At 41.2% G+C, this 27,649-nt stretch overlaps 2 protein-coding genes across 4 annotated transcripts; both read left to right on the plus strand.

The window, feature by feature from the left end:
- The first annotated feature begins 422 nt into the window (after window positions 1-422).
- Window positions 423-10,259, plus strand: LOC119739095. The gene is made up of 7 exons (XM_038213928.1): window positions 423-834; window positions 1,069-1,212; window positions 1,747-2,760; window positions 3,710-4,203; window positions 6,107-6,350; window positions 7,252-8,271; window positions 8,950-10,259. Exons 1-7 carry the CDS (start codon window positions 618-620, stop codon window positions 9,459-9,461), a joined length of 3,645 nt encoding a protein of 1,214 aa, XP_038069856.1. The 5' UTR covers window positions 423-617; the 3' UTR covers window positions 9,462-10,259.
- Window positions 10,260-11,541: 1,282 nt separating this feature from the next.
- Window positions 11,542-25,171, plus strand: LOC119739395 (cell wall protein DAN4-like). 3 transcript variants are annotated; one of them, XM_038214335.1, is made up of 13 exons: window positions 11,542-11,921; window positions 13,266-13,496; window positions 14,295-14,416; window positions 15,283-15,521; window positions 16,204-16,308; window positions 17,203-19,307; window positions 19,446-20,037; window positions 20,526-20,654; window positions 21,589-21,687; window positions 22,458-22,556; window positions 24,219-24,344; window positions 24,723-24,815; window positions 24,938-25,171. In XM_038214335.1, exons 1-13 carry the CDS (start codon window positions 11,676-11,678, stop codon window positions 25,072-25,074), a joined length of 4,323 nt encoding a protein of 1,440 aa, XP_038070263.1. In that variant the 5' UTR covers window positions 11,542-11,675; the 3' UTR covers window positions 25,075-25,171. The 3 variants fall into 3 exon arrangements, with proteins under 3 accessions (XP_038070263.1, XP_038070262.1, XP_038070261.1); XM_038214334.1 differs by having other exon boundaries at window positions 17,203-19,583; window positions 19,686-20,037; window positions 24,938-25,170; XM_038214333.1 differs by having other exon boundaries at window positions 17,203-20,037; window positions 24,938-25,170.
- Window positions 25,172-27,649: the final 2,478 nt, after the last annotated feature.

Genomic DNA, 27,649 nt, shown 5'->3' on the forward strand with positions numbered 1-27,649 from the left:
AACTCCAAAGATTGATATGGTGTTATCACAAATTAGTTATTAACATGGCAGATGTACACTGAAGTGTCAATGACGTTGAGCCTGTGAACGATCATGTGCAGCGTGCTGCTAGTATAGTTTACAAGAACAAATAGCCTTATAATTAAAGAAAACTTTTGGAGAATAAAATGCGTTTTACTTGGCTACAAACGTTTCAGATTATTAATTGCTTTAATAGGAATACTCAACTCTTCAATATCTTATGTGCAAACGAAAATATATTTCTCTGTCCTTCATTGTATGATTATCTTTCAGTTGGTCAATAAGGGCATTTGATTACGCAAAACGTTCGAGGTTAGCTGCTTGCAATAAAATTTCAAGTTAAGTTGTGACACTACTCTATACTGTGACAGCTGCCTTAATGCGTATTTGTATTTGGGCGCCACACTGCGCATGCGTTCTGTTTTATAAATAGAGATATAAAAGTGCATATTCACTCTGTGCATAAAACCGATAAATACTCTGTATTGAAATAAAAGCCGCAATATGATGAATAACTCACAAAGTTAGAAACTATTCTTGAGCTGGAAATGACGTGGACTGAACTATCAGTTAAGTAGCGAAAGGAACGGCAGGAAATGGGCAAGGCGACCGGGACCGGGACTCGGACTCCCCGCACGGATTCCGGCTGGGCCTGGGTCGTCGACTTCGGCGCGTTTCTGGCATACTTCACGACCACCGGATACACTTCGTCGCTGAGTGTTTACTTGACCATCTGGATGGACTATTTCGACGCCAGTGCTGTCACTGCAGGCTTGGTTATATCCATGACGACTCTGATGACAGGAATTATGGGTGAGAACGATTTGTTGCGGATTGCTCAGTGGTTCCCAATGGACCCAATGTGAGCCTGCAAAATAATATTTCAATTTATAGCATAAAGAAAAGTTGTTCGTATCCATGCTCGCCGATTTCAGTGGATAAAAGTGTCCAATCATGGACAGTGGGTAATTCATCAGCAAGCAACCAGTAGTAACCTTTATACGACAGAATTAATTATAATTTTAAAGAAACATTTCATTCTTCTAGGTCCCTTTTCAGGTGCACTCTGCACTAAGTTTGGTCCACGTGTTGTTACGATGGTGGGCGGAGTTTTATTCGTGGCTGGCGCGGTGATGTCATCTCAAGCGACATCAATAGTATTCCTTATCTTCAGCAATGGATTCGTATTAGGTAAGATGTTTATTTTTCTTCAGTTGACCGACTGTCGACGGTATGTGTCTGTGTCCCGTATACGGATCTCAGACTTACAAGTATCCAGAAACGTACTTATTTAACGTATAAGGCCCAGGGATGGGCATCATGTACAGCCTTATACAGTATATGATTTATGACATTGGCCAACTGAATGTTTTTCACAACACTGAGGTAACATAATAAAAAAAGGGTATTTGCCAAGAGTCTACAGAATGATCTTGTTGGAAGCGAAAATGCTGCATTGTAAAATGCACACCTGTTTGGATTATGATTCAGTATCCCTGGTGTGGAACCAAGTGTTGTCTTTGCAGTACAGTTAGCGGTTCAAAAAAATCGGTTCAAAAAATACCATTTAAAGCACAATGACAGACTATGGAGGAAAAATAAGGCAGATGAGATCTGTGGTCAACATACCACAAATGGGCAAGAAAGTACATAGCAAATAAAGTATTTGGCGAACTTTATCATCCCTTTGACCTGTGATCATTGCATTTTCTCTTCCCGTTTTAGCCATGGGTAGCAGTATGTCGTTTGTAGCACCAGTCCACGCATTGGGATTGTACTTCGAGAAGCGGTTTGCCTTTGCTGTTGGTCTAGCCTCAGCGGGTTTCAGTGCAGGTCAACTTGTCTTCCCGCCGTTGGTCTCCTACCTGATCGACATTTACGGCTGGGAGGGTTCACTCTTGGTTACAGCAGCAATAAATCTGCATATTCTTGCAGCAGGGGCGGTCATGCGACCCACGGTCAGGAAGTCAAGAAAGAAAAAACGACGCCATGTCGAAGTGCAGAACGGACCGGCCCAATTGAATGGAAGTGTCTCCACATTGGAAAATGAGACAGAGAACGGCCGTGGTATCAGAGACAGTGATATTGCTGAGCGGCACAGAGACATCTCTGTCCCGGATGAAGACGAAATCGAAGAGATTGAAGTTAACGATGTTACCATGATCCTAGTTAAAAACTGTCCAGGTCATGTGGCATCAGCCTTCTCTGACCCGCCCGAGTCATCAACAGTACTGAGTTGTATCTCTCGGATCAAACACTTCCTGCTCCACACGTACGGACTTGGTCGATTGGTCCGCAACACATCCTTCGTCTTAACGATGGTTGTAGCTTTCCTTCACGGCTTTGGCAGGCTCGGCATCGTCTACATCGTTCCTCGAGCTGAATCGGTGGGGATCGATCTCGACATCTCCGCCTTCTTGCTGTCAATTTTTGGCATTGGAAGTTTCGTTGGCCGCATTGGCCACGGTTGGTTCATCGATAAGAGGTACATCACCGGCGAAATGGCCTACGCCTTGGGTCTGTTTGTCTTCTGTGTAACGGTCTCCTTGATGCCCGCTTTTGTTGACTTCATTCCGCTGGCGATCCTGGCCTTGCTGTTGGGAGCCGTGGCGGGAACAGCGTCGTCTCTGGTGATGGTCATCGTACGTGCCCAGGTACATCTATCAGATGCCGCAGAAGCCTTGGGAATTATGCTGCTCTTCAGTTCCGTTGGAAATGTCCTGGGTATCCTCGTGTCAGGTAATGACACATTCTTATGAGTCCCGGATCAGATTCTACCCCACATTCGGGTCAGGTTTGACCTGACACTTATCTGGGTCAAAACACCTCTCTGGGTCACTGTTCCAGGGTGTTATGACCAGTGCATATGGGTTTTTTTTAACGCAAAAGTGCTATTTGGTCCGAATGATCTGAGTGTCAGGTGAAATGTGACTCGGATTCTGGGTGGAAGCTGACCATTGGTGCTTATTATCAGTGCATCTAGCAAATCGACATGAACTCAATACGTCAAATCGAATATCCAAATTACAATGTCATCCTCACATAAAAAAAAGGATATCCTTTAATTAAATTGATGTTGGAAGCGCGGATCTGAAGTCTGATTTAAGTGAAAGCTACTATCCACCTGGAAAAAACATAGACAATTCCAAAGTACATGTAGTGCTTACTAACACTATTTACACAATCAATTTGGTAAATTTGGAAACTAATTTTTTTGGAAAGCACTGCTTTGAGACTGTCTGTATACACCATTAAATTACTTCACCAGTGCTACACAGATTCTCTTTATTAGCTCTGACATATACTTTTCTATATATGTGTAACAGTAACACCAACATTTCGTCGAGTTACGCATCAGTTATCTCAGCCCAACGTTGCTATGCGTGTGCCGCCATAGTGCCGCCAGGTTGTTGTTTGCGCGTGCACACTACCAGCGCGCTCATGCGCTATTCAACTGTGCATGCGTATTTACCCTGGGAGTAAATCCTCGTAAAACCACTGCGTGCTTGCTAAATTAACATCTAACGCCTCTTATTCATATGTGGTAAAGCAATACTATTGTACATGTACATGTACATATTTAGTGCCCGTACAGGCGACGTCGTTCTCCAAAAATTCCGTTAAAAATAAAATGGTTTTCTTTTCACAGCCTTTTTTTTTTTTATTTCCTATCATTTCTCTGTTGTAGGCGTAGCATACGACAACACCGAGCAGTACGACATTGCTTTCTTCGTAGCTGGGGGCATTCTTCTGATTGCGTCACTCCTCTGTGTGGTCGTTCATTTCCTGCAGAAAGCAAAGCGCTCAAAAAGCCGCGTGTATCTTCCCACGGCATTCTACGTTAAGTTGCCCATGAAGACCACCGCAGATAACGAGGAACAGGCTGAAGCTTCAGTCACGATTGAGCATGCTTCCAATTTGGATGGTTTGTACAATGATGACGCAGGAATAAGTAATCCTCTGTTCATGTTGGGGCTGAGTGGAGTCTCAACATCAGACGAGGATGTTGCAAGAACTAGCAACGAGGACCATGAGCAACCTCTTGAGCCAATGGAAGAGAATAACTCGATAAGGCACAGATTAGGTCAGAAAGTTGATGATGAAATGGGAGGTATAGAAAATCCATTGGCAGTCGACCAGTTGGATGAGCTTGTTGGTGCCACAGAAACAGACGAGAACACATATTTTTAAGTCGCGATGTAAATAGCATTATTATGAACAATTTTCATTCAAAACCAATAAAATGACATGTTAATGTGTGTTTTTTTTTATCTTTCATTCACAACTACCTAAGACAGTTGCCTGCATATTCCTATCGGTCGAGAGCCTGTCACGTGTTGACAAAACACCGGCTGGCGGGTTTTAAGCACTTTTTCGGTGTCACATGACATTTAGACTCTTATGGACTCCCATGTCTAGCAACATAGCCTGGTGATGTTGAAATCACAGTCGAGGAGACGGCGATTTTATGTCAAAATTTCATTTACAGAATGTGCAGTTTATCACATAATATAAATAAAAGATATATGGTTTGTATTTTTAAATGTGAGACCAAAAGTTTAGCAACGGACCAAAATATTGCTTACTGCAGTTATAATCAATAGTGTCACTCACTATTTTTAATTATTTTTGTTTTGTTTGCAAATTCTGAAAGTTGGGAGGAGAAGTTCTGGAAAGCTTGTTCTTTACATATCCCCCCCCCCCCACAAAAAAAGTCTCAAGGAGCCAAATCCCTGGGACCTGGGAGGTCACAGCACGATTCAGTGTGATACTCTCTCTCTCCTAAAGTTCCTGAAGACCATTACCTACAGCAATAAGTCTGTGGGCTGGGGCACCGTCTTGTGCCGCCAATGATGTTGGAAGATGCATGTGCCATTTCCTTGATGTTTGAAATACAACTCGCACTGCCGTGCAACATCACCAATATAGGAAGATCCTGTTTTGTTAGTGTTTTCTCGAATACCTCTTAAAGCTTTATCACACGACTGGTTGTGTCACATGACTGGTTGGTTGTTTTATCCCAAAATGTCCCAAGAAGGTTTTCCAAAGAAGGTTTTTGCGTTCCATTAAAACAGTGGAACCCATTGATGCTTGACCGGAGGAATGCATTCAAGATATCAGTGGAAAGCTTACGGTCTTAGATTATAATAAAACCAAAATATTGGTCATTGTGTTTATAGTTTGTTCACATCATCCCTTTGTGTTTTGGTTACCGTTTTAGGAAACACCCCGTGTAGGCATTAAGGATTGTACATATCGGACATCCTATGTTGACTGTCTACCATTTTCTTTTCCACTTGATGCAATCAAATCAAGAGTTATTGAAGCGCACAGGTTTTTTGTATCAGTTATGCAATGCTCTAGATAGACTTCGTGAAACTTCATCAAATCGCATGATTTGGTTACAATACAATTGTAGGGTCCAATATTTGAAGGTCATCGCGGCATAGCCAGACGAACCAATCAAACAGTTATACACAGGAATTGTGTTTCTATGCACAAGTCCAAAGATTGGTATGGCGTTATCAAAATTTAGTTTATTAACATGCCAGACGACGCTGAGCCTGTAAACGATCCTGTGCAGCGTGCTGCTAGTACAGTTTACAGGAACATTATAGCCTAATACTTGAAGAAAACTTTTGAAGAATAAAATGCGTTTTACTTGACTAAAAAAGTTTCAGATTATTAATTGCTTTGTAAGGAATACTCAACTCTTCAATATCTTTTTATGCGAAAACAAAATATTGCTCTGTCCTACATTGGTATGATAGTTCTTTCAGTCGGCCGATTAGGGCATTTGAATATTCAAAACGTTCAAGATAAGCTGCTTGCAATACATTTTACAATTTCAAGTAAAGTTGTGACACTACTCTATACTGTGACAGCTGCTTTAATGCGTATTTGTATTTGGGCGCTACACTGCGCATGCGCTCTGTTTTATAAATAGAGATATAAAAGTGCATATTCACTCTGTACATAAAACCAATAAATACTCTGTATAGAAATAAAATCCCGCAATATGATGAATAACTCACGAAGTTAGAAACGATTCTTGAGCTGAAAATGACTTGGGCTGAACCATCAGTTAAGTAGCGAAAGGAACGGCAGGAAAATGGGCAAGGCGACTGGGACCGGGACTCGGACACCCCGCACGGATTCCGGCTGGGCATGGGTCGTCGACTTCGGCGCGTTTCTGGCATACTTCACGTCCATCGGATACACTTCGTCGCTGAGTGTTTACTTGACCATCTGGATGGACTATTTCGACGCCAGTGCTGTCACTGCAGGCTTGGTTATATCCATGACGACTCTGATGGCAGGAATTATGGGTGAGAACGATTTGTTGCGGATTGCTCAGTGGTTCCCAATGGACCCAATGTGAGCCTGCAAAATAATATTTCAATTTATAGCATACAGAAAAGTTGTTCGTATCCATGCTCACCGATTTCAGTGGATAAAAGTTTCCAATCATGGACAGTGGGTAATTCATCAGCAAACAACCAATAATAACCTACATACGACAGAATTACTTATTATTTTAAAGAAACATTTCGTTCTTCTAGGTCCCTTTTCAGGTGCGCTCTGCACTAAGTTTGGTCCACGTGTTGTTACGATGGCGGGCGGAGTTTTATTCGTGGCTGGCGCGGTGATGTCATCTCAAGCGACATCAATAGTATTCCTTATATTCAGCAATGGATTCGTATTAGGTAAGATGTTTGTTTTTCTTCAGTTGACCGACTGGCGACGGTATGTGTCTGTGTCCTGTATACGGATCTCAGACTTACAAGTATTATCCAGAAATGTACTTATTAAACGTATAACGCCCAGGGATGGGCATCATGTGCAGCCCTACCTATGATTTATGATATTGGCTAACTGAATGTTTATTTTTTACAACACTGAGGTAACATAATAAAACAAAAAGGGTGTTTGCCAAGATCCACAGAATGATCTTGTTGGAAGCGAAAATGCTGCATTGTAAAATGCACACCTGTTTGGATTATCAATCAGTATCCCTGGTGTGGAACCAAGTGTTGTCTTCGCAGTACAGTTAGCGGTTCAAAAAATCGGTTCAAAAAATACCATTTCAAGCACAATGACAGACTATGGAGGAAAGATAAGGCAGATGAGATTTGTGGTCAACATACCACAAATGGGAAAGAAAGTACATATCAAATAAAATAATCATCCCTTTGACCTGTGATCATGTATTTTCGCTTCCCGTTTTAGCCATGGGTAGCAGTATGTCGTTTGTAGCACCAGTCCACGCATTGGGGATGTACTTCAAGAATCGGTTTGCCTTTGCTGTTGGTCTAGCCTCAGCGGGTTTCAGTGCAGGTCAACTTGTCTTCCCGCCGTTGGTCTCTTACCTGATCGACATTTACGGCTGGGAGGGTTCAGTCTTGGTTACAGCAGCAATAAATCTGCATCTTCTTGCAGCAGGGGCGGTCATGCGACCCACGGTCAGGAAGTCAAGAAAGAAAAAACGACGCAATGCCGTAGTGCAGAACGGACCGGCCCAATTGAATGAAATTGTCTCTACATTGGAAAATGACACAGAGAACGGCCGTGGTATCAGAGACAGTGATAGTGCTGAGAGGCACAGAGACATCTCTGTTCCGGATGAAGACGAAATCGAAGAGATTGAAGTTAACGATGTCACCATGATCCTAGTTAAAAACTGTCCAGGGCATGTGGCATCAGCCTTCTTTGACCCGCCAGAGTCATCAACAGTACACTTCCTGAGTTGTGTCTCTCGCCTCAAACACTTCCTGCTCCACACGTACGGACTTGGTCGATTGGTGCGCAACACGTCCTTCGTCTTAACGATGGTTGTAGCTTTCCTGCACGGCTTTGGCAGGCTCGGCATCGTCTACATCGTTCCTCAAGCTGAATCGGTGGGGATCGATCTCGACATCTCCGCCTTCTTGCTGTCAATGTTTGGAATTGGAAGCCTCGTGGGCCGCATTGGCCACGGTTGGTTCATCGATAAGAGGTACATCACCGGCGAAATGGCCTACGCCTTGGGTCTGTTTGGCTTCTGTGTAACGGTCTCCTTGATGCCCGCTTTTGTTGACTTCATTCCGCTGGTGATCCTGGCCTTGCTCTTGGGAGCCGTGGCGGGAATGTCCTCGTCTCTGGTGATGGTCATCGTACGTGCTCAGGTACATCAATCGGATGCTGCAGAAGCCTTGGGAATTATGCTGCTCTTCAATTGTGTTGGAAATGTCTTGGGCATCCTCGTGTCAGGTAATGTTACACTCTTACAAGTCCCAGGTCAGATTCCACCCCACATTCGGGTCAAATTTGACCTGACACTGTCTTATCTGGGTCAAAACACCTCTCTGAGTCACCGTCCCAGGCCATTATGACCAGGGCAATTTGTTTAAACGAAAAATGCTTTTTTTGCCCAATTGGATCGGAGTGTCAGGTGAAATGGAACTCGGATTCCGGGTCCGAGTGCATCTAGCAAACTGACATTAACTAAATTTATTCGTCAAATCGGAGATCCAAATAACAATGTCATTCTCAAATAAAAAAGGTACATCCTTTCATTACGTTTTTGTTGGAAGCACGGATCTTAAGTCCGACTTATGTCCGAGTTACGCATCAGTTATCTCAACAAAACGTTGCTATGCGTTCACTGCCATTTTATCATGCCGCCAGGCTGATGTTCGCACGCATTCTTTTTCAGTATTTGAAAGAAAAAAACTCTCAGCTTTAATCTTATATCCAAAACATAAAAATTCACAGATCACGTTTTTGAAAAAAAGGATGTTTCAGTGTTGCATTTTTGGGGTCACCCTTTATGAGGTACAGCAATACTGTATGTTATGATTAGCGCCCAAAAGGCATGCAAGGGAAACTTGAGTTGGTTTTCCTTTCACAGCCTGGATTTTTTAATTTCCTACCATTTCTCCGTTGTAGGCGTAGCATACGACAACACCGAGCAGTACGACATTGCTTTCTTCGTAGCTGGGGGCATTCTTCTGATTGCGTCACTCCTCTGTGTGGTAGTTTATTTCCTTCAGAAAGCAAAGCGCTCAAAAAGCCGCGTGTATCTTCCCACGGCCTTCTACGTTAAGTTGCCCAGAAAGACCACCGCAGATAACAAGGAACAGGCTGAAGCTTCAGTCACGATTGAGCATGCTTCCAATTTGGATGGTTTGTACAATGATGACGCAGGAATAACTAATCCCCTGTTCATGTTGGGGCTGAGTGCAGTCTCAACATCAGACGAGGATGATGCAAGAACTAGCAACGAGGACCATGAGCAACCTCTTGAGCTGATGGAAGAAAATAACTCGATAAGGCACAGATTAGTTTGTAGAGAAGAGGATGATGAAATAGGAGGCATAGAAAATCCATCGGCATTCTACCAGTTGGATGAGCTTGTTGGTGCTACCGTCACAGACGAAAACGAAAACACATATTTTTAAGTCGCAATGAAAATAGCATATAAACAATTTTCATTCAACACCAATAAAAAGACATATGAATGTGGTTTTTATCTTCAATTCAAAAATACGTAAGACAGTTTACCCATTCATATTGGTCGAAAGCCTGTCACCTGATGGTAAAACACTGGCTGGTTGGTCTTAAAGGCTTTTCCGGTATCACATGAAATTTTGACTCCAAATGAAGACTGTACGGTCTCTAAAATGTTTAGCTTTGTAGAAGTTGAACGTTTAGAATCTTCACTTTAGGCATGCCCAATACTTCTAAAGAGCCCGTATTTCGAGAGTCCAAAATTCACACTACACCGGCACCGCCACGCGCAAGCCAAAGAAAGAGTTGTTTACGACTACTTGCGACAGGCACATACCATAACATGGCTAATGTGGTGTTTCGAAAAACATGAAGTATCGAACAAAATCGTTGCAAATTAGTTATTTTTTACTGGATTTGACTTTTTTTACCGAAAAGGAATTTATGAATGGAATTTGGCTCGGGCCATTATCAGCATCCATTCTCCAAGCCGGTCCTATAAACCGACTTGTTTAAAACTGGCCAAGCACGATGCACATATTTATTCCCTGAATTCCCTTTATTCCCTTCAATTCATTAGCAAAAATTGGGGTCACAGATTCTTAAATGCGTCCTGGGTTTTTGCAGTTATCTTCAAGTTAATATTTGTTCTATTTTAAAGGGTATAGTTTCCGTAATTGGTCAACTAAAATGATAATAAAAACCTTACGTACCCAAAGAAATAAAAACCGCAAACAAAAGAAAGAAAACTATGACAAGTTTACAAAATGTTGCAACATAAAGGCCTAACCCTTTCAGGTGAAACTGAAAGCCAAAATCGTATTAGTAATCCATCATAAAGAGACTTCGGACACTGTTAATTTGTTCTGTTAATACGTACGTTTGGAGTTCTGGTCCTGTTCATTCAGAATAGACCGTTTGCATTTCAGCCATCTTTGAGGTGTGTGCTTTTGTTCAACAGGAATACGCATGAGTAGACCTCTAAGTGCATTCATTGTAAAAGTAGCGGCAGCGCTTGTACGCTGGCTGGGGGCGGGGCCTGGACCTCCGTAGACCGTAGGGTGGGGTTGAACTCCCGGTAATTAGGGATGGACTGGATTGACAGTACGTGATCAGCTTTGATGGCACAATATTATTTGATTGTTGCCTCCCAAGTAAAATGAATGTCATCGGCTTTAAACGGTTGGAAACGGCCCTGCTGCAAAAAACATTCATGATTTGTTGAAGAACTATCAGGATAATGAAAAAAATACCGTTGATTCCTTTACCCGAAGTGAATCGGATCAGTTTAAATTTCCCTCAAAACAAGATTTCGGGGTTAAGATTGTGGGGAAAAATTGATCATGTCTCATCTTCAAACCAAGTGCAAACTATTATTTGAATGATAGGCCTACCTTGTATATACAGCTAATAGAACTTTGTAATGCATGACATGAAACAAAGACTTGCAGTTATTTCATAATCAACATCAGATTCACTCATAAGAAAGTCATATATTAAATTATACTAATTCTATACCATTTTATTCGCCGATAGTATATGTATCATTTGTTTTCCGGCAGCCTTGCCTTATTAATAGATTGCACAAATGTATACACATTCTCTGTGTTCACTTTACCTCAGGCTTTACGCCTGTTTAGCGATGTTGAATAATTGTTATACTATCTTAAATATATTTTGTTGTATTGTGGTACTTTGATTGTATTGTATTTGTATTTGAGTGTATTTGTATTTGTATGTAATCATTTTAAATGTATGCAGGGCCTTAATGAAAACCAGTTTTAATTTGTGTTTTTTAGCATACCCGTGATAAAGAAATGTAATAAATAAATAAACAAATAAATAACAGAGTCGTGGTCATTGAACATCTTTCCTAATGTTGGAACAAGACAATAAAACGGCCATAGTGTTGGAGACTGGGTACAGTGCCTTGCAAGGCAAGGCAAACAAAAGAAGTAATGGGAAATATTTGTGTCAGATCCTGGCAAACCTTCAAGACACTCTGGATTATCCAGACCCACATTCCTGCCCTTGTAGTTAGCACAATGTATTGCTCAAGCGTACATCAGTCTCACGCATTCGGTCTTCCATGTATTGCAATCGTTCGAAAATGCACGTAACGTGACTTTGGATGCCGAGGCAAGTTAGATGACAAAAAGGGCAAAATGTCTGTCTCACTTCTCAAGACTTTTGCATTAATTCTGCTCGTAGTCATTGGTAGTACCGTGCTTCTGGCAATAAATGTATCCAATGTTCGTTTCTCCACTCTGGATGACGAACAGCCCACTGAATCGCCCGAGATACCGTATGGACCCGTAACGCTGGATGAGTCTGATCAGACCACGCTACTGGATGTGTTAAACACGGGAAGGAGGCAGGTGGATCCGCCCAATACGGACATGAACAAAGTGGTGAGTTGCCAACGAAAGTTTCAGTCCAGTCTTGTGGATTGTGTAAAAATTGGGAAAGAATGTTGCATCATGACGCAACTTATTTTCATCACATAAAATATCTCAATGAAGATTAGTCATTGCAAAATGTTGAAAAGACATGCAACATTTCCAATTTTGTTAGGAAATACTTTAAATACTGAAAAGGCACTCGATTCTGTACAGACTTGGTGCACAGACTTGGTGCACAATCAAAGAAGTGGCGTCTGGATACCACACATGTATATTGTTTCAAAAAGGTGAAATACCAACAAACTAAAAAATGAAACTAGTGGTTTCAGGTCGTTTAAAATGATACATGTACATGACTTTTTGTACAGTTGTTATTGAATCAAACAGAAAATGGCCGACAGTGATCCTTTTTAATTACATGCGTAAAAGGTCTTCCTTTGTTTTGCTGCGATATGCGTGGGATGACCCTTTTCTGCATTCATTGTTACTTTATTACAATAACTAAAGATGCCCTCCAATATGGCCGCTACGCATAAGGTCTATTGCAAAATTTATTTCTTAACAGTTTACTCCATTATCGGTTTCATAATAATTATTCCATTTTCGGCTTAAAAAAGGTTTTACTTTGGCCTGAGTTGCTGAACCCTTTCTATTGCCGATTTAACTGTATTTAATGGGGAAAGTAAGCTATGGGGCAACCCAATATCCCTAAGAAATGGAGATGGGAAGTAGTAGACGACTTTTGAAACAAAAATGTTTTTATTTGTAAAAACAACCTTTGAAGCGACAAAGTGGTTTTTTTCGATATGAACACATCCGTACCCTTTACTTAATTGATGTACTGTTCATGTTCCAATGGTATCCGAGTAATGTTTTAAAGCCCTTGTGATCTTTCAAAACAAACCAAAACGGATCATTCCGTGCCAATTCAACGGGCCAGGGCACCATATGTCACAGATTTTGTTCAAACTTGGTGGAAAGATTCTGTTAGTTGTTCTATAGATAAGGTCAAAAGCAAAATTCACATTGCTTTCCGTTGAGGTGTTACGGTAGCACAAAGTTCAATGAAATTGGCCAAAAAAAGGAGAAACTGACTGGCCCATAGAATAAATCGCTGACTTTAAGGACCCATATCTTGAGATTGAAATTGATTTGGAAGCTGAATTGGGATACATGGGTACAACTACTGTAGTAGAGCAGGAATATAGAAAAAATACCCATCACGTCTCACACCTTAATTTTTTTGGGGGGAGTCAAAAAGTTACAAAAAATCAAATGATCCTACGATCTTTAACTCCACGAATCGATGACCTTTTAGTCACATAAATTATTATTGTTATGGTGTACCATCAGTTGTGGAGTTCTGAGCTATCCGACCAAGCTTCCACTGTCCTGGAATCCTGCATCTACGAGATCTCACTGCCTAACAGCGAGAGTTGGATCCAACTAACGAGCTACTCGGAGGCAGATGCGCAGCTGAACGAGACCTTAGAGGAATGGTACACTTTTGGCGAGTACTACGACTACCACGACAAGTCCTGCCAGAGACCAGATCTCCCCATCATTTGTCAGATGTACAAACTGGTAGGTCTATATTTAACAATTGTTAACTGGTGTGATGTTGGATATGACGTTTTGAACAACAGAGGGGCACATAGCACCCAAGGCAATCTATGCGCCCCTAGTTATACCTATGTCTTGGATTCTTAGGATTTTGATGTAAAAATCACGACCACAAATAGCAGTAAGCACAATAATCATGATAATCGAACGTCAACTCACTTACATGTCGCGTGCTCGAAACAGCTGATAGTCTGCTAGTTCGCTGCTTCCACTCATGTGTTAAAATGTGGTGAAAATAGCGTCGGTACCAACCATACAAGCGTGTCACACCGTACGTAGCGTACTCACAAAGTCAAAGCACACTCCCTGTGGTATATCACATACGTGACATCCCACTGAACACGTGACTGTGCTAAGCCAAATTTAGTATTCAAGACATAGGTATAACATAACACTTTCAGGTAATTCACCCGATAACGTTAAAAATAAGGGACACCATTTGCAAACATTCAAAAATGAAACTGTCAAAATATCATGAAATATCTTACTTGGTTGTACGTAAATAATGGGATCAAGCATCCAGTGAAATCACTGCCCCTAGTATGCTCTCATTTTCAAGAAAAGAGGAATTACCATCATTTCTTCGTGATGGTTAAGACCAAGGTTTCTCATCTTTCGATTCACACGATTCTGAGTTCATCGATGATTGGACAAAACAAAATTTTAAAAGTAAACCAAAAAAACCTTTTGTCAAATAGGTTGATTCTGTGTTGAGATGAGCTGTTAAAATGACTCTGCGGTTTCCCTTTTTTTTTTTAGCTCGCTTGGTCTTCAATGAGGTCAGTTGGATGTGCACCGCACTTTTGTGAATTCCTGTGGAATTCGTTTACTGGAGTTATGGAGTATGACAAGCTGTACTGGAAGTGTAACTTTGAGAACATGTAAGTATATATAAGAAAGAAACAGTTAAGAAATACCTCATTTTTTTTTAAATATTTGAGTATTAATATAATAGTACAAATATTAAATTGTATGTTTCTTATTTCAATCGTAGCTACTGCCATTTTGTCATTTTCCCCACTTAATAAAGTATGTCCCAAAAAAAGTGTCGGTCCGACTGTTCTTAATATGTCTACAAAACCATGAGGTCAATTTTAAAAATTGTTGGTTGTGCAGATACTCCTAAGCCTTGGCCTCAACCCCTATGAGTTTCATTTAATTTCAGTCACACATCACTGCACAATTTTTAATTGATCACAACAACATTATTGGACACTGACCAAGTTCCATACCTTAATCAATTCCAGTGCTGGGTTATGTAAGCTGTGTAAAATCCTGCATGTTGTGAAAAAGGCTGATGTGGTTTGGGATTGGAATTATTTGCCCTTGAGCATTTCCATGATAACTGATAGCCAGGCTAATGGTTCCAATCCCAACTGCAGCCCTTTTCACAACATGGAGGATTTTACACAGTTTACTCAACGCAGTACTGAAATTGAATGAGGCAAGGAATTTGGTCACAGTGCCAACAAAATGTTGTTGTGATCAATTGATAATTGTGTAGTGATGAGTGACTGGAATTAAATGAAACTCGTAGGGGATCAGGCCAAGGCTTAGGAGTATCTGCAAAACCAAACATTTTCAAAAATGACCATCAGTCAGACGGACATACAATATTAGCCCGGTAGCTATATATAGTCCAACCTTTGTAAAGGTCACGCTGAAGGTCAAGCACGTTATCGCACGATAAAATTCGCAGCTTTCACAAAATAATATTCTTTGATTACTTCTTCTTTCTGTATTCAAGTGGGTACTTCACCGATGAATCTCTGAGTCCATACACGAATGGTACGGGTAACGACACCTGCACGCAATGTGAGTCTGGTTCCGGCTGGTGTGAGGACGGACTCTGCAGCAGTGAGTGTGACCTACAGAATCCGAACTGCAGATGCGCGTTGCATCCGCTTTGCAACGGGAATGGAGCTATGAACGAAACAACATGTAAATGCAACTGCACTGACAACTGGGTTGGGAATAGTTGTGAAGGTGAGTGAATAAGACCAAATGCAACAAAACTCGATTTTAAGTTTCTTAAGTTTCAGAGAAAAAAAATGATACGACTGTTCATATTAAGGGTTAAGAATTACGTATAAGGGTTAGGGTTTAACTGTTCACGTTAAAGCTTCATCTTGATATATGTCTGGAGGTTGAGGAACGGTGTTCCAGTCGTTGACAAAGTCAAGAGGTGTACAGAACGAATTGCGCTTGTTCGCAGCGATGATCTCATAAAAGTTTGAGATAATATAAATTTAAAAAACCCGAAAAGTCCGTCACGAGCCAATGTGGCCCATATCAGGCCGTCGTTTATGTCCTGTTTCAGGAGCATGAAACGACTGAGTCTGCTCCCCTGGATGGGATGCTAGTCCATTGCAGGTTACTCCCCAGCTAATACAGGTACCCATTTATTCTCCTGGGTGGAGAGAGGCAAGTGAGAGTGAAGAGGCTTTATAGCCAAGAACACATCATTTGACCAGCAGCTGCATTCAAACCACTGACCCTCTGATCATGGGTCACGAACCCTAACCACTAGGCCACACTCCCCAAGATAACATAAAAGGATGGTTCTATTTTCTTATTGACTAGACTGAGATTGAGGGCAACTTCGCTTCAGTTTGCTAAAATAATGGCTATATTTTACTGAAACGTATATCTTATTTATTGACTGCAGAATGTATTACAACTTGTGGAGGAAATCACTATCTAGATGTGGACTTGTGTCAGTGCTTCTGCCCGTCTGGTTACCAAACAAACGACACATCTGGCGAATGTGAAGGCAAGTTGGCAAAGTATTTCATATGAAACATGCTGATCTTCCGCGTATAAACCATGAGTCTTAAAATGATAACCAGAGCAGCTGTTACAGATTTTGGTAATAGGGAAACACTGGCGGTTACTTACGTTTAATTTAGCAAAAAGACTGAGGAGCAGTTATATTCAGCGCAGGATTGTATGTGATCAATCTGTTATGGCAAAGAGACAAAACAGAGGCGTCGCTAGAGAGGATGTAGGGGTGTCACAGCCCCACCCAATTCGTTTTTGCCACAAAATATCGTCCTGTCTTTCTTTTGGCAAATATTCTCCAGACTCTTACGTACAGGGTGACCCCAAAATACATTTGCCTTTTTTCAAAAACGTCATCTGTGGATTAATTTATGCAACACAACTCCTGTTTGGTCTATTCAAATGGCATTACCACTATTAAAGGATTATCATTACATGTCAAGGGAACATTGGAAAGTGATAAAGTCCATCATAATACAATAAATTGTGATCACCAGCTCTGGAATCTGCGGAGATAATAAATCTGACAGAATATTTAAAAAGAAAATGAACGAATAAACGAGATTAGTTGGTTACAATATTCTAAACATAACGAAGTCATGAAAACATTTTTATGGGGATGTCCTATTTTATACAACAGTTCTCTGCGACTTTGATAGATGTAAACGTAGCCGTTACAAAGTGTCACGGAAACCATTGATGATTTAAAAGAACGTTGATTGATTTCAAAATCTTTTGACGTGCTTTAGTGTGGAAGGAATCGGGAGTTAAAAAAATACAGATTCCGACTATAGATGTAATCAAGGGGAGAATATCCATGTATTTGTCAAGGACTTTACAGTAAATCTACATCGAAGTTACTTTAAATATCTTTATCCTTGTACAGATGTTGATGAATGCCAGTCTTCCCCGGGATGTGAACACAACTGTACCAACACATTGGGTTCCTACAATTGCATTTGCGTCTCTGGATACTTTCTCAATGATGACGGTTATACGTGCGAGTCGTTTGAGGACATCTTTAGGATACTTGATGATGTGCCCACTACACCAGCAACAGGTACGGCAAATAAAGATGAAACTCTAAGAACTACAACAGATTTTACCACTCTCTTTAGCCCCTCTGAAATCATTTCAACGCAAGCCTCGGCAACTAAGAGTAGAAAAGCGTCCACAACAATTGAACCAACTACTACTCAATTAAATAGAGGGGAACCGACACCAACATATTCAGTCCTAACAGAGCAAAAAAGTACGGCTGAGGAACCAACTACAGCTGAGGAACCAACCACAGCTGAGGCACTGACAAATCAAGTAACCACTAATCAGTCTACCCCGGAGCAATTAACCACAGCTGAGCCTTTAACAACACAGTTTACCTCTGCCAAGTCGACCTCTGAGCAACCAATTACAGCTGAGCAACCAACTACAGCTGAGGCATTGAAAGCTCAAGATACCACTACTCAGTCAACCACGAAGCAATCAACCAAAACCACAGCTGAGCCTTTAACAACACAATTCACCACTGCTGAGTCAACCTCAGAGCAACCAACTACAGCTGAGGCATTGACCACTCAAGTTACCACTAATCAGTCTACTACGAAGCAATCAACCACAGTTGAACCTTTAACAACACAACTTACCACTGCCGAGTCGACCTCTGAGCAACCAACTACAGCTGAGCAACCAACTACAGCTGGGGCACTGACAACTCAAGTTACCACTAATCAGTCTACCACGGAGCAATCAACCACAGCTGAGCCTTTAACAACACAGTTTACTACTGCAGAGTCGACTTCTGAGCAACCAACTACAGCTGAGCAACCAACTACAGTTGAGGCACTGACAACTCAAGTTACCACTAATCAGTCTACCACGGAGCAATCAACCACAGCTGAGCCTTTAACAACACAGTTTACAACTGCAGAGTCGACCTCAGAGCAACCAACTACAGCTGAGGCATTGACAACTCAAATTACCGCTAATCAGTCTACAACGAAGCAATCAACCACAGCTGAGCCTTTAACAACACAGCTTACCACTGCCGAGTCGACCTCTGAGCAACCAACTACAGCTGAGCAACCAACTACAGCTGAGGCATTGACAACTCAAGTAACAACTAATCAGTCTACTACGAAGCAATCAAGCACAGTTGAACCTTTAACAACACAGTTTACTACTGCCGAGTCGACCTCTGAGCAACCAACTACAGCTGAGGCACTGACAACTCAAGTTACCACTAATCAGTCTACTACAAAGCAATCAAGCACAGTTGAACCTTTAACAACACAATTTACTACTGCCGAGTCGACCTCTGAACAACCAACTACAGCTCAGGCACTGACAACTCAAGTTACCGCTAATCAGTCTACAATGAAGCAATCAACCACAGCTGAGACTTTAACAACACAACTTACCACTGCCGAGTCGTCCTCTGAGCAGCCAACTACAGTTGAACAACCAACTACAGCTGAGGCACTGACAACTCAAGTAACCACTAATCAGTCTACCACGGAGCAACCAACCACAGCTGAGCCTTTAACAACACAATTTACCACTGCTGAGTCGACTTCAGAGCAACCAACTACAGCTGAGCAACCAACTACAGTTGAGGCACTGACAACTCAAGTAACCACTAATCAGTCTACCACGGAGCAATCAACCACAGTGGAGCCTTTAACAACACAATTTACCACTGCTGAGTCGACTTCAGAGCAACCAACAACAGCTGAGGCATTGACAACTCAAATTACCGCTAATCAGTCTACTACGAAGCAATCAACCACAGTTGAACCTTTAACAACACAGTTTACTACTGCCGAGTCGACTTCTGAGCAACCAACTACAGCTGAGCAACCAAGTACAGCTGAGGCACTGACAACTCAAGTTACCACTAATCAGTCTACCACGGAGCAATCAACCACAGTGGAGCCTTTAACAACACAGTTTACCACTGCTGAGTCGACTTCAGAGCAACCAACTACAGCTGAGGCATTGACAACTCAAATTACCACTAATCAGTCTACTACGAAGCAATCAACCACAGTTGAACCTTTAACAACACAGTTTACTACTGCAGAGTCGACTTCTGAGCAACCAACTACAGCTGAGCAACCAACTACAGCTGAGCAACCAACTACAGCTGAGGCACTGACAACTCAAGTTACCACTAATCAGTCTACCACGGAGCAATCAACCACAGTGGAGCCTTTAACAACACAATTTACCACTGCTGAGTCGACTTCAGAGCAACCAACTACAGCTGAGGCATTGACAACTCAAATTACCGCTAATCAGTCTACCACGAAGCAATCAACCACAGCTGAGCCCTTAACAACACAATTTACCACTGCGGAGTTGACCTCTGAGCAACCAACTACAGCTGAGGCACTGACAACTCAAGTTACCACTAATCAGTCTACCACGAAGCAATTAACCACAGCTGAGCCTTTAACAACACAATTTACCACTGCACTGACAACTCTTCTAACCACAATTCAATCAACCACGACGCAACCGACCACTGTTATACCTTTAGCAACACTATTAACCACTAATCAGTCGACCACGAGGCAAGCGACCACATCTGAGCCAATGACATCACCCTCGACAATGTGTGATAGAACGTGTGGCGGAGGAGCTGTACTAGACTTACCGAGTTGCACTTGTGAATGTGATACGAACGGATTCTATTATAATTACAGCAGCAGCAGCTGTGAAGGTTAGTGATGAAATGTATGCGTCTTGCCTGAATGACAGAACGTATGAGCACAAATAATGTCAACGAATCTTTTATTGGAGAATTGATGGTCTCCAATTCAGAATAGACCATATTTGTTTTTAGCGAATCAGGGCGCAGCAACTACGCAACAATTTTGCAGCTTCAATCTTAAAATTTAACATTGTAACAATGTAAACTTACGTCTATAACCAGGTATTCATGTCTATTTCTTCTGCCAAAATGGCGTCGTAACAGCGCCCCATGTTCTCAAAAATCATTCGCTCCAAACTATCGCCAACTGCATTATGATAATATCAAAATCCTTGTGTGAATCGTTGGTACTGGGAAAAATGTTTCAGATACCCTGTTTAGTTGTGTAAAAAATATCCTATAATTTATCAAACGTTTTTGAGAAAACCAGAAGGTATTGTACTTACACTGTTTACAGCCGTTTCCCTTTCACTGTTGATTCTACTTTATTCCTTCAGATATAAACGAATGCCTGAATGGAACTGATTTGTGTGAGCATAATTGTACCAATACAGTGGGCGCATACAACTGTTCCTGCATGAGCAACTACCTCCTTATGAATGACGGTAGAAACTGTTTATATGACGGTAAGATTTAGCGATTTTGTCAATTTGCACTGCATATGTCTCTACTTCATAAGAGGCAATCGTTGAGAAATAATTCAATTAATTTGCGTGTTTGATATAAGACAATGTCTTAATTTATGCCAGTGAGCTGGAAGTTCCAAATTAAAGACAGGATAATTAAGGCGAGAGACTGCAAAAGGCGCCCACCATTATGCATGACTGTATGGAATCGATCGGACAGTGCAAACAGCTGACACTATTCTAGCTGAAATTTGTTTCATCATTTGGTGCACTTTGTTGTAAAAACTTTAGTTTTGCCACGGATGTCCTACATACCAAAGCTTGAAAATTGAGATGTCGATCCCGTGGCCAATGGTGGGTTGATATTGAGGCCATTTTTCAATCCAGGGAGGCCATTTTATCTTACTGTAATAAATTGCTTTCAAGTGCTGTCAGAGTCTGATAACCCGAAGACACCGGAAGAAAGATTCTGCCTCATTGTTTCCGAGTTCTGTAGGTTAATCTTTCAAAATTGGCTGCCATTTTGAACACTATCCACCGAGGCCACCACAGGCACATTCAGAGATGGTACGCTATCTCAAATAAAGCATTGCGGTGTATACCCTGCAAAAACTGTGGTGTTAATTTAACACCATTCGGTGTCGATATAGGACAACACCAGTAAAATTTAACACCAGATGGTCCTATATAGATACCAACAGTGTAAATTTAACACTGCAGTTTTGCAGTGTACGTTCACTCAGAAACGACACTGAATATGCACTTATCCGCTGGATTTGGACTGGTGTTTCTGCGCTTAGATACATCATACCTCTTTAGAATGGCTTGATCGACCAGGACAAGGGCCGTGAAGAAATATTGAATGCTTGTTGAAGTACATGAATACAACTCTCAGTCACGTTCCATTTGTTTCGTTATTATTCCATGCTCTCAGCGTGTAACATGGGGTCCATCTGCAATTCCGGCGGACTCCTTGACCAAGACACTTGCGACTGCTACTGTGCATCTGGCTATAGAGGCGACACTTGTGACGGTAACACTGTTTATTTAAAACAAACAAAATATAAAATCCAGAATGACAATATCATTTTAGCCTCTATGTGATAATTGATAATAGTTGAGTTCATCTATGTTTTAATTAATTTGATAATCTCGAATGGTGTAAATGGACTGAACACTCTTAAAGGTCCCAGCTCAGATTCGACCAAAATCCAGATAATTTTGACCTAACACTTTCCTGAGTCAAATGACCCTTTTCTGAGTCAGTTTTACAACAAATTCTCATTTTCACCCAGAAAAATTTCGGGTCAAATCCGAACTGGATTCCGAGTTGAATCTGACCCGAGATTTATAAGATTCTACATCGAATTTGAGTATTATCATCCGGCTGCAAACTGGAACAGAAATGCAATATTAATGGAATAAATGTGTGCTTCAGAGGTTTTAAACACTCTGTTTTAAGACAGGTTGGAGTCTGGATGCTGATAATTACCTGAATTACGTTCAACGTACTGCGCGGTGTGGCGCACAACGCAGCTGTGCCAGTGTATTGTGAATTTAGGACTATGAAATTCTACCTCATTGTTAGTATTGCGCATGCCTACGTGAGGATTGTGAACATTCAACAATAAGACGGTAAAAGGAGTCCAAATGTTAGTGACACTGGAAAAAGGGTTTGAGACCAGACAGCCGGTCTTTATCATCCGTTCAAGACCGGCCACGTGACGAGCTCTAGACCAATAGGAATGGGACAATTGTTAAAGGTATTTATGAATATCTAATAATTAGTTTTAATTTTGGCAGAGCAATGTTTCGCGAATGATACAAGATGCTGGACGGAATACGAGGCCCCTCCACGAGTTATTGATGCAGATTTCTGCCCAAGATACTGCTTTGAATGTGGTATGTATTTACTTGGTACATCTTTCATGGGAACAGGACAAAAATGTTGGACAAAGGCCTGCATTTTTGGAGTAAAGACTGGGAATTGACTTTCACTTGTGAATTACACTTGCTTAGGATTGTCGCTATTTTTTCTGTCGATTGTAAGTTAGATTGGTTCCTTTTTTCACTGACAGACTAATAATAAAATAATTGTGCATATATAGCACTTTCCATCGTCGATTTCAAAGCGCTTTACAATTATTACCCCGTTCATCAGGCCATGGGACCACGTGGCGGCCGATATCAGCGCTCAATTGGTTATTAAGGACACAAACACCATGTTCCCGGTACGGTTCGTAACCACGCAACTTCGTACACGAGTCAAACACAGTGACCACTGGACCATGGCTGACTGTCACTTGTGAATTAGACTGGTTACCTATCTCACTGACTGACTGACTGTCACTTGTGTCACCTAGCTCAACGACTGACTCATTTGGGAATGAGACTATATATGAGACTGTCAAATGTGAATTAGGCTATAAAGTTACCTATGTCACTGACTGTCTTTCATTTATTTATTAGACCAGTAACCTACTGTGGGAACATGGTGCTTGTGCTCTTGAGCAAGGCACTTTACCGTAATTGAATCGTCCGGATGGGACGTAAAGCCGTAGGTCCCGTGTGTTGTGTAATGCACGTAAAAGAACACAGTAACACTTATCGCTAAGAGAAGGGTTTTGTCCCTGTGTTTCTGGCAGTGGCCACAATATGCGCCGCAGCACCTTGTAAACCATTATAAGGTGCTATACAACGGGTCTCACTTTCTCAAAAACTTTATTTACCTTTCTTTAATAATAGACATACTGTCCAGCGCTTTGAGTACCCAATTGTTGGAAGATACATGCGCTTTATAAGACTCCAGCATTATTATTATCACTATTATTATTATTACCTTGTGAATTAGCCTAGTTACCTAGCTCACTAACTAGGCCTATCTGTCACAGTTAAATAAGCCATTTGCGTGTAACCTATACCCTTTGGGATTTACATTTGAAAAACGTCTGGTACAATGACTTGCTCAGAATGCTTGGCACATTTTAACTGTGAATTCTCCAGACCAAAGACACTGTTGCTAATCACATGATTCGGGGCAAGCTCTTGCATAGTTACGTAAGAGACGCTCAGCACCAATACATCATTCACAATGGGTGAGAATGGCACAAAGACACCAGACCATGCCGGAGCTGGGGGTTGCTAGCATAAAGCTTGCCCCGAATCACGTGATATAGTAACAGTCTCTTTGGTCGGGAGAATGCTAGGTTAAAACGTGCAAAGCATTGTATTAAGTCAGCGATCCAGATTTTATTCAAATTTAACACGCAAGTGGCTTATTAGACTGGCGCTGCATGTTTATGTACTTTAATGATACATATGTAGGAAATAAGTCAAGTCTTCGTGCGAACGACAAAAGTCGACTTCCATTTCCATCACCTTAACACTACAGCTTATTGTACGAATATTAAGCTATTTTGAATATAAATGTGCTCACTGGGACCAGCTTTACTCAGCTTGCCTAGTCTTGTTTCATTCAAATTCTTGAACCATTCTTCGTAGATCATGTTTCAAAGCATCTAGAAATGTCAATGTATTGATTCCCTTTGTACTTGGTGAATACAGCTTGTGATCCGTTTGAAGGCAATTGTGAAAACAATGGCACGTACTCCAAGGTTCCTGGTTATGAGTTGCAGTACGGTATGTGTCGATGCTACTGCCCCTTCCCTTGGAGTGGACTTACATGTGAAGGTATGATCTGTTACCATGGAATCATGGAATTAACTAATACGTTATAATGAAGGCATGTATCTAAGTCCCGACATTTTGCATAGTTTTGTTGCTTTCCCTTGGAAGTTTGAGTAAGGTGAAAGATATTTGAATTATTTTTATGCTTTCTCTATTGAGAACCACTGATATCAACTGTATTAAAACAACTTATTTTTCGAGTGCTTTTTGGAGCAGTTAACAAGGGTAAATTGCTGGATCAGCAGCTTCATATAGCACCTGCTACGAAAGGGTGTAATGAGTGAGCGAACTACTATTGGGCTGAATGCTGTTTGTCATATGTAATTCATTTCCTTTTTGGGTCATTTCTTACAGCTTCGTGTTTTACGTTTTAATTTGTAGAGTGTAACCTGTCTTGTTTAAACGGAGGAACTCTGGATCCTGTGACGTGTAGCTGCACATGCCCAGTTGGGTACAGACCACCAGATTGCTCAGGTAAACTAAACCTTCCGGACATAGCACTTTAAAAGAATCAGCTGTACATAAGTTGCTCTTAACCAGTTAGGCAGGGATTTGTTACACTATTAAAAAATTTTTTTTGTATATTTCTTGGACAGCACCTTGCATTGACGTCTCTCGTTGGTGTAGCAACAAAGTGGCCAATCTGTGTGATCGCGTATCCGTCATCCGCAAAAACTGCCCAGTGATGTGTGGAAGTTGTACACAGTCAGCTCCGTTGCAGGTGCCTCTGTAATGCCGTCAATGTGTACATAATTATTTACGTATCCATTTTAACTCTAAAAGGGCCGGGTTATTTTGACCATCTCTCAGCCGGGGGGCGGATTCAGCCCCCCCCCCCTCCCCGTAGGATCTTGGCCATTGAGTGACGAAAAATTTTGAAACTCGGTACATGCATAGAACTACTCTTCATTAATATACCCAAGAAATTTCATGACTATAGGTCAAAGGGTTTTGGAATTATGGCTAATTAATTATTCATATGTATGAATGGTAATTCTGGTCTGTGTACACGACGTACATGGGAAAATTCAGTTTTGACGGCGCTTAGCGCCGGAAATTTTTTCGCTGCGCGACAACCCCTGGTCCGATTTTTATATTTTGGAGTCAAAAAATGCGCAAGGCTCGAGGCTAAAAAGTCATAACAGCTCAGTCGCGAAAACAATTTTTTTAAGGCTATCGCGGAAAAAGCCGAGGGGGCGGATTCCGCTCCCGGCCCTTTTAGGGTTAAACATGTGATACAGTTGGCATCGTAAATATCAGGAATTTGGATTACATATCAAGAACGACCAGAATTATTGTCAAATACCGTCGAAATATAGCTCTTTGTCAAACACCCACTGTTATGAATAGACCGACCCGTTATGCCCCGCCCCTTGATGATTTGACCAATCACAGCAGTGAACAATTCGATAAGGGACCAATAGTCGACGAGTGGAAGATTTGTGACGCAACGTACGCTTGTGCACTTATTAACATTGAACAAACGTCTAGTCAAAGTGAGCTAATGGTCACTAGTAAATATAATATTTTTTTAAGTTGCATAGCGCAAATTCTATGAAAAAATATATTCTAATGCAATTTCCCCGTAAACAATTTCTGAAATACACTTAAAGTAATACATTAACAAAACAAAAACAAAAATCCAATCTTGTATATACATGCACAGAAATACATTGTAAAGTAATTAACAAAAGCCTGTTATCTCGGGCGAGGACCATTAGTCGACTGATACATAAATTACGTAACATTTAATGTTACGTATTTTACGTATCAGTCGACCAATACGTGACTACAAAACTTATCTTTCCTGGCTCCCCGCTGTGCTGTATATGTGTATGTATGTGCACGGTGTGCATTACCAGCGATGGAACCGTGCCCCGTGCTCCAGTTTCAGTCTACCAGAATGTCTTATGCACGCGCATGTAAAAGAGGGTGTTATCCAGTCAGAATGATAGAGATTAGTGGTTATTGCCCACTGCGGTAGTGGGCGGGGCTTAATGGATCAGTCTATTAAAACCCTAACAGTCCCGAATCCTCCAAGTTCAATATGATTTTGCACACCCCCTATGGAGTTAGGGTTAATAAGACCGACTTGAGGAATTTTCTGCATAGACAGACATTAGACATCGCTTGCCATGAACAACATCACAACTTTTCTCGGCCCCGGTGCTATATATTTCAAATAAGCCTCTCTTTATGCAAAAAGCTGTTTTCCTTTATTGTTTTTCCAGGAGATGAGTGTCAATGAAAAGGGAATGGAAATTATGTTTAAACTGTGAACCTGTTTATAAATATCCTTCAGATATAAGAAAGAATTTGCGGCAGAGGAGATGTATAAAAACTTGTAAATGTCTTCGCGCGAGCCCTAGTTAGGGCACCGAGTATACAGTGTTTATAAAATACGAAGACAAAGGGCAAAACTCAATATTAATGGGGCTTAAACCAAATAAATAAGCGATTTAACATATGTATTTAATTGTAATACATTGTCAGGCGCGGATCCAAGGGGGGCCACCCCCCCCCCAGCTCAGTCAAAATTATATTTTTATAGAAATTCCTTAAAAATAATCAGAACACCCCCCCCCCAATCTGACACCCAAAAAAATTATACTGGTTATAATGTCCGCCTGTGCACAAAATGCGGAAAGAGCCAGTTTGGTTAGGGGGGTATTTGTCAACTATTTTGTAATATAGTGTTAATAAAACCGTCAAATTTGAACATCGCCCCCATTGAAAGTATGGTACGAGCCCCCCCCCCCCCCAAAAAAAAAATTCCCACCCTCACCCCCACCTTGTCGGAGGCCAAGTGTCCGGAGAAAAAAATCTGTCTACATTTCACAAAATGTTTCTGATGAACCCCCCCCCCCTGCGAAAATCCTGGATCCGCCCCTGATTGTATTACATTGTATTAAGTCATCCATGAAACCATTAAGCTATAGTGTGCTCGGACGTTTTGGGGCAGAATGAGGGGTGAAAGACAGGCTGTTATGGGGCGGTAAGAGGGCTAAAGAGTTAGTGAGAAACATTGTGGACAAACACAGTTTTTGGTGAAGTAACTATTCAGATTATTGCACTTTGCATACTTTTTTATTTTTGCTTACAAGTCAATTAATCTAATTAACAGAATTAGCCTTGTAGCCTATCAGAAATTTTCTTTTCTTTATTTTTATAAACAGTGTATAAGAAAACATCTATTTATCAGTACGATTATCGTACCATAATTTTTTTATCTAATTTATATATTTTCTTTACTTTCCTTTAGATGAAGATTATGAAAAGAAAAGGAATGCTTGCGAATTCAGATGAAT

Source organism: Patiria miniata, unplaced genomic scaffold (genome assembly GCF_015706575.1).
Source record: "Patiria miniata isolate m_02_andy unplaced genomic scaffold, ASM1570657v1 HiC_scaffold_30, whole genome shotgun sequence".
Taxonomy (NCBI): Eukaryota; Metazoa; Echinodermata; class Asteroidea; order Valvatida; family Asterinidae; genus Patiria; species Patiria miniata.

Excerpts from the sequence above, each read along its gene's own strand:
- LOC119739095 (XM_038213928.1), top strand. The coding sequence starts at position 618 with ATGGGCAAGGCGACCGGGACCGGGACTCGGACTCCCCGCACGGATTCC. Across the intron at positions 1,213-1,746 it reads CAGCAATGGATTCGTATTAG|CCATGGGTAGCAGTATGTCG; the intron begins GTAAGATGTTTA and ends TTCCCGTTTTAG. Across the intron at positions 6,351-7,251 it reads TCTGATGGCAGGAATTATGG|CCATGGGTAGCAGTATGTCG; the intron begins GTGAGAACGATT and ends TTCCCGTTTTAG.
- LOC119739395 (XM_038214333.1), top strand. The coding sequence starts at position 11,676 with ATGTCTGTCTCACTTCTCAAGACTTTTGCATTAATTCTGCTCGTAGTC. Across the intron at positions 14,417-15,282 it reads AAGTGTAACTTTGAGAACAT|TGGGTACTTCACCGATGAAT; the intron begins GTAAGTATATAT and ends TCTGTATTCAAG. Across the intron at positions 24,816-24,937 it reads CAGACCACCAGATTGCTCAG|CACCTTGCATTGACGTCTCT; the intron begins GTAAACTAAACC and ends TTTCTTGGACAG.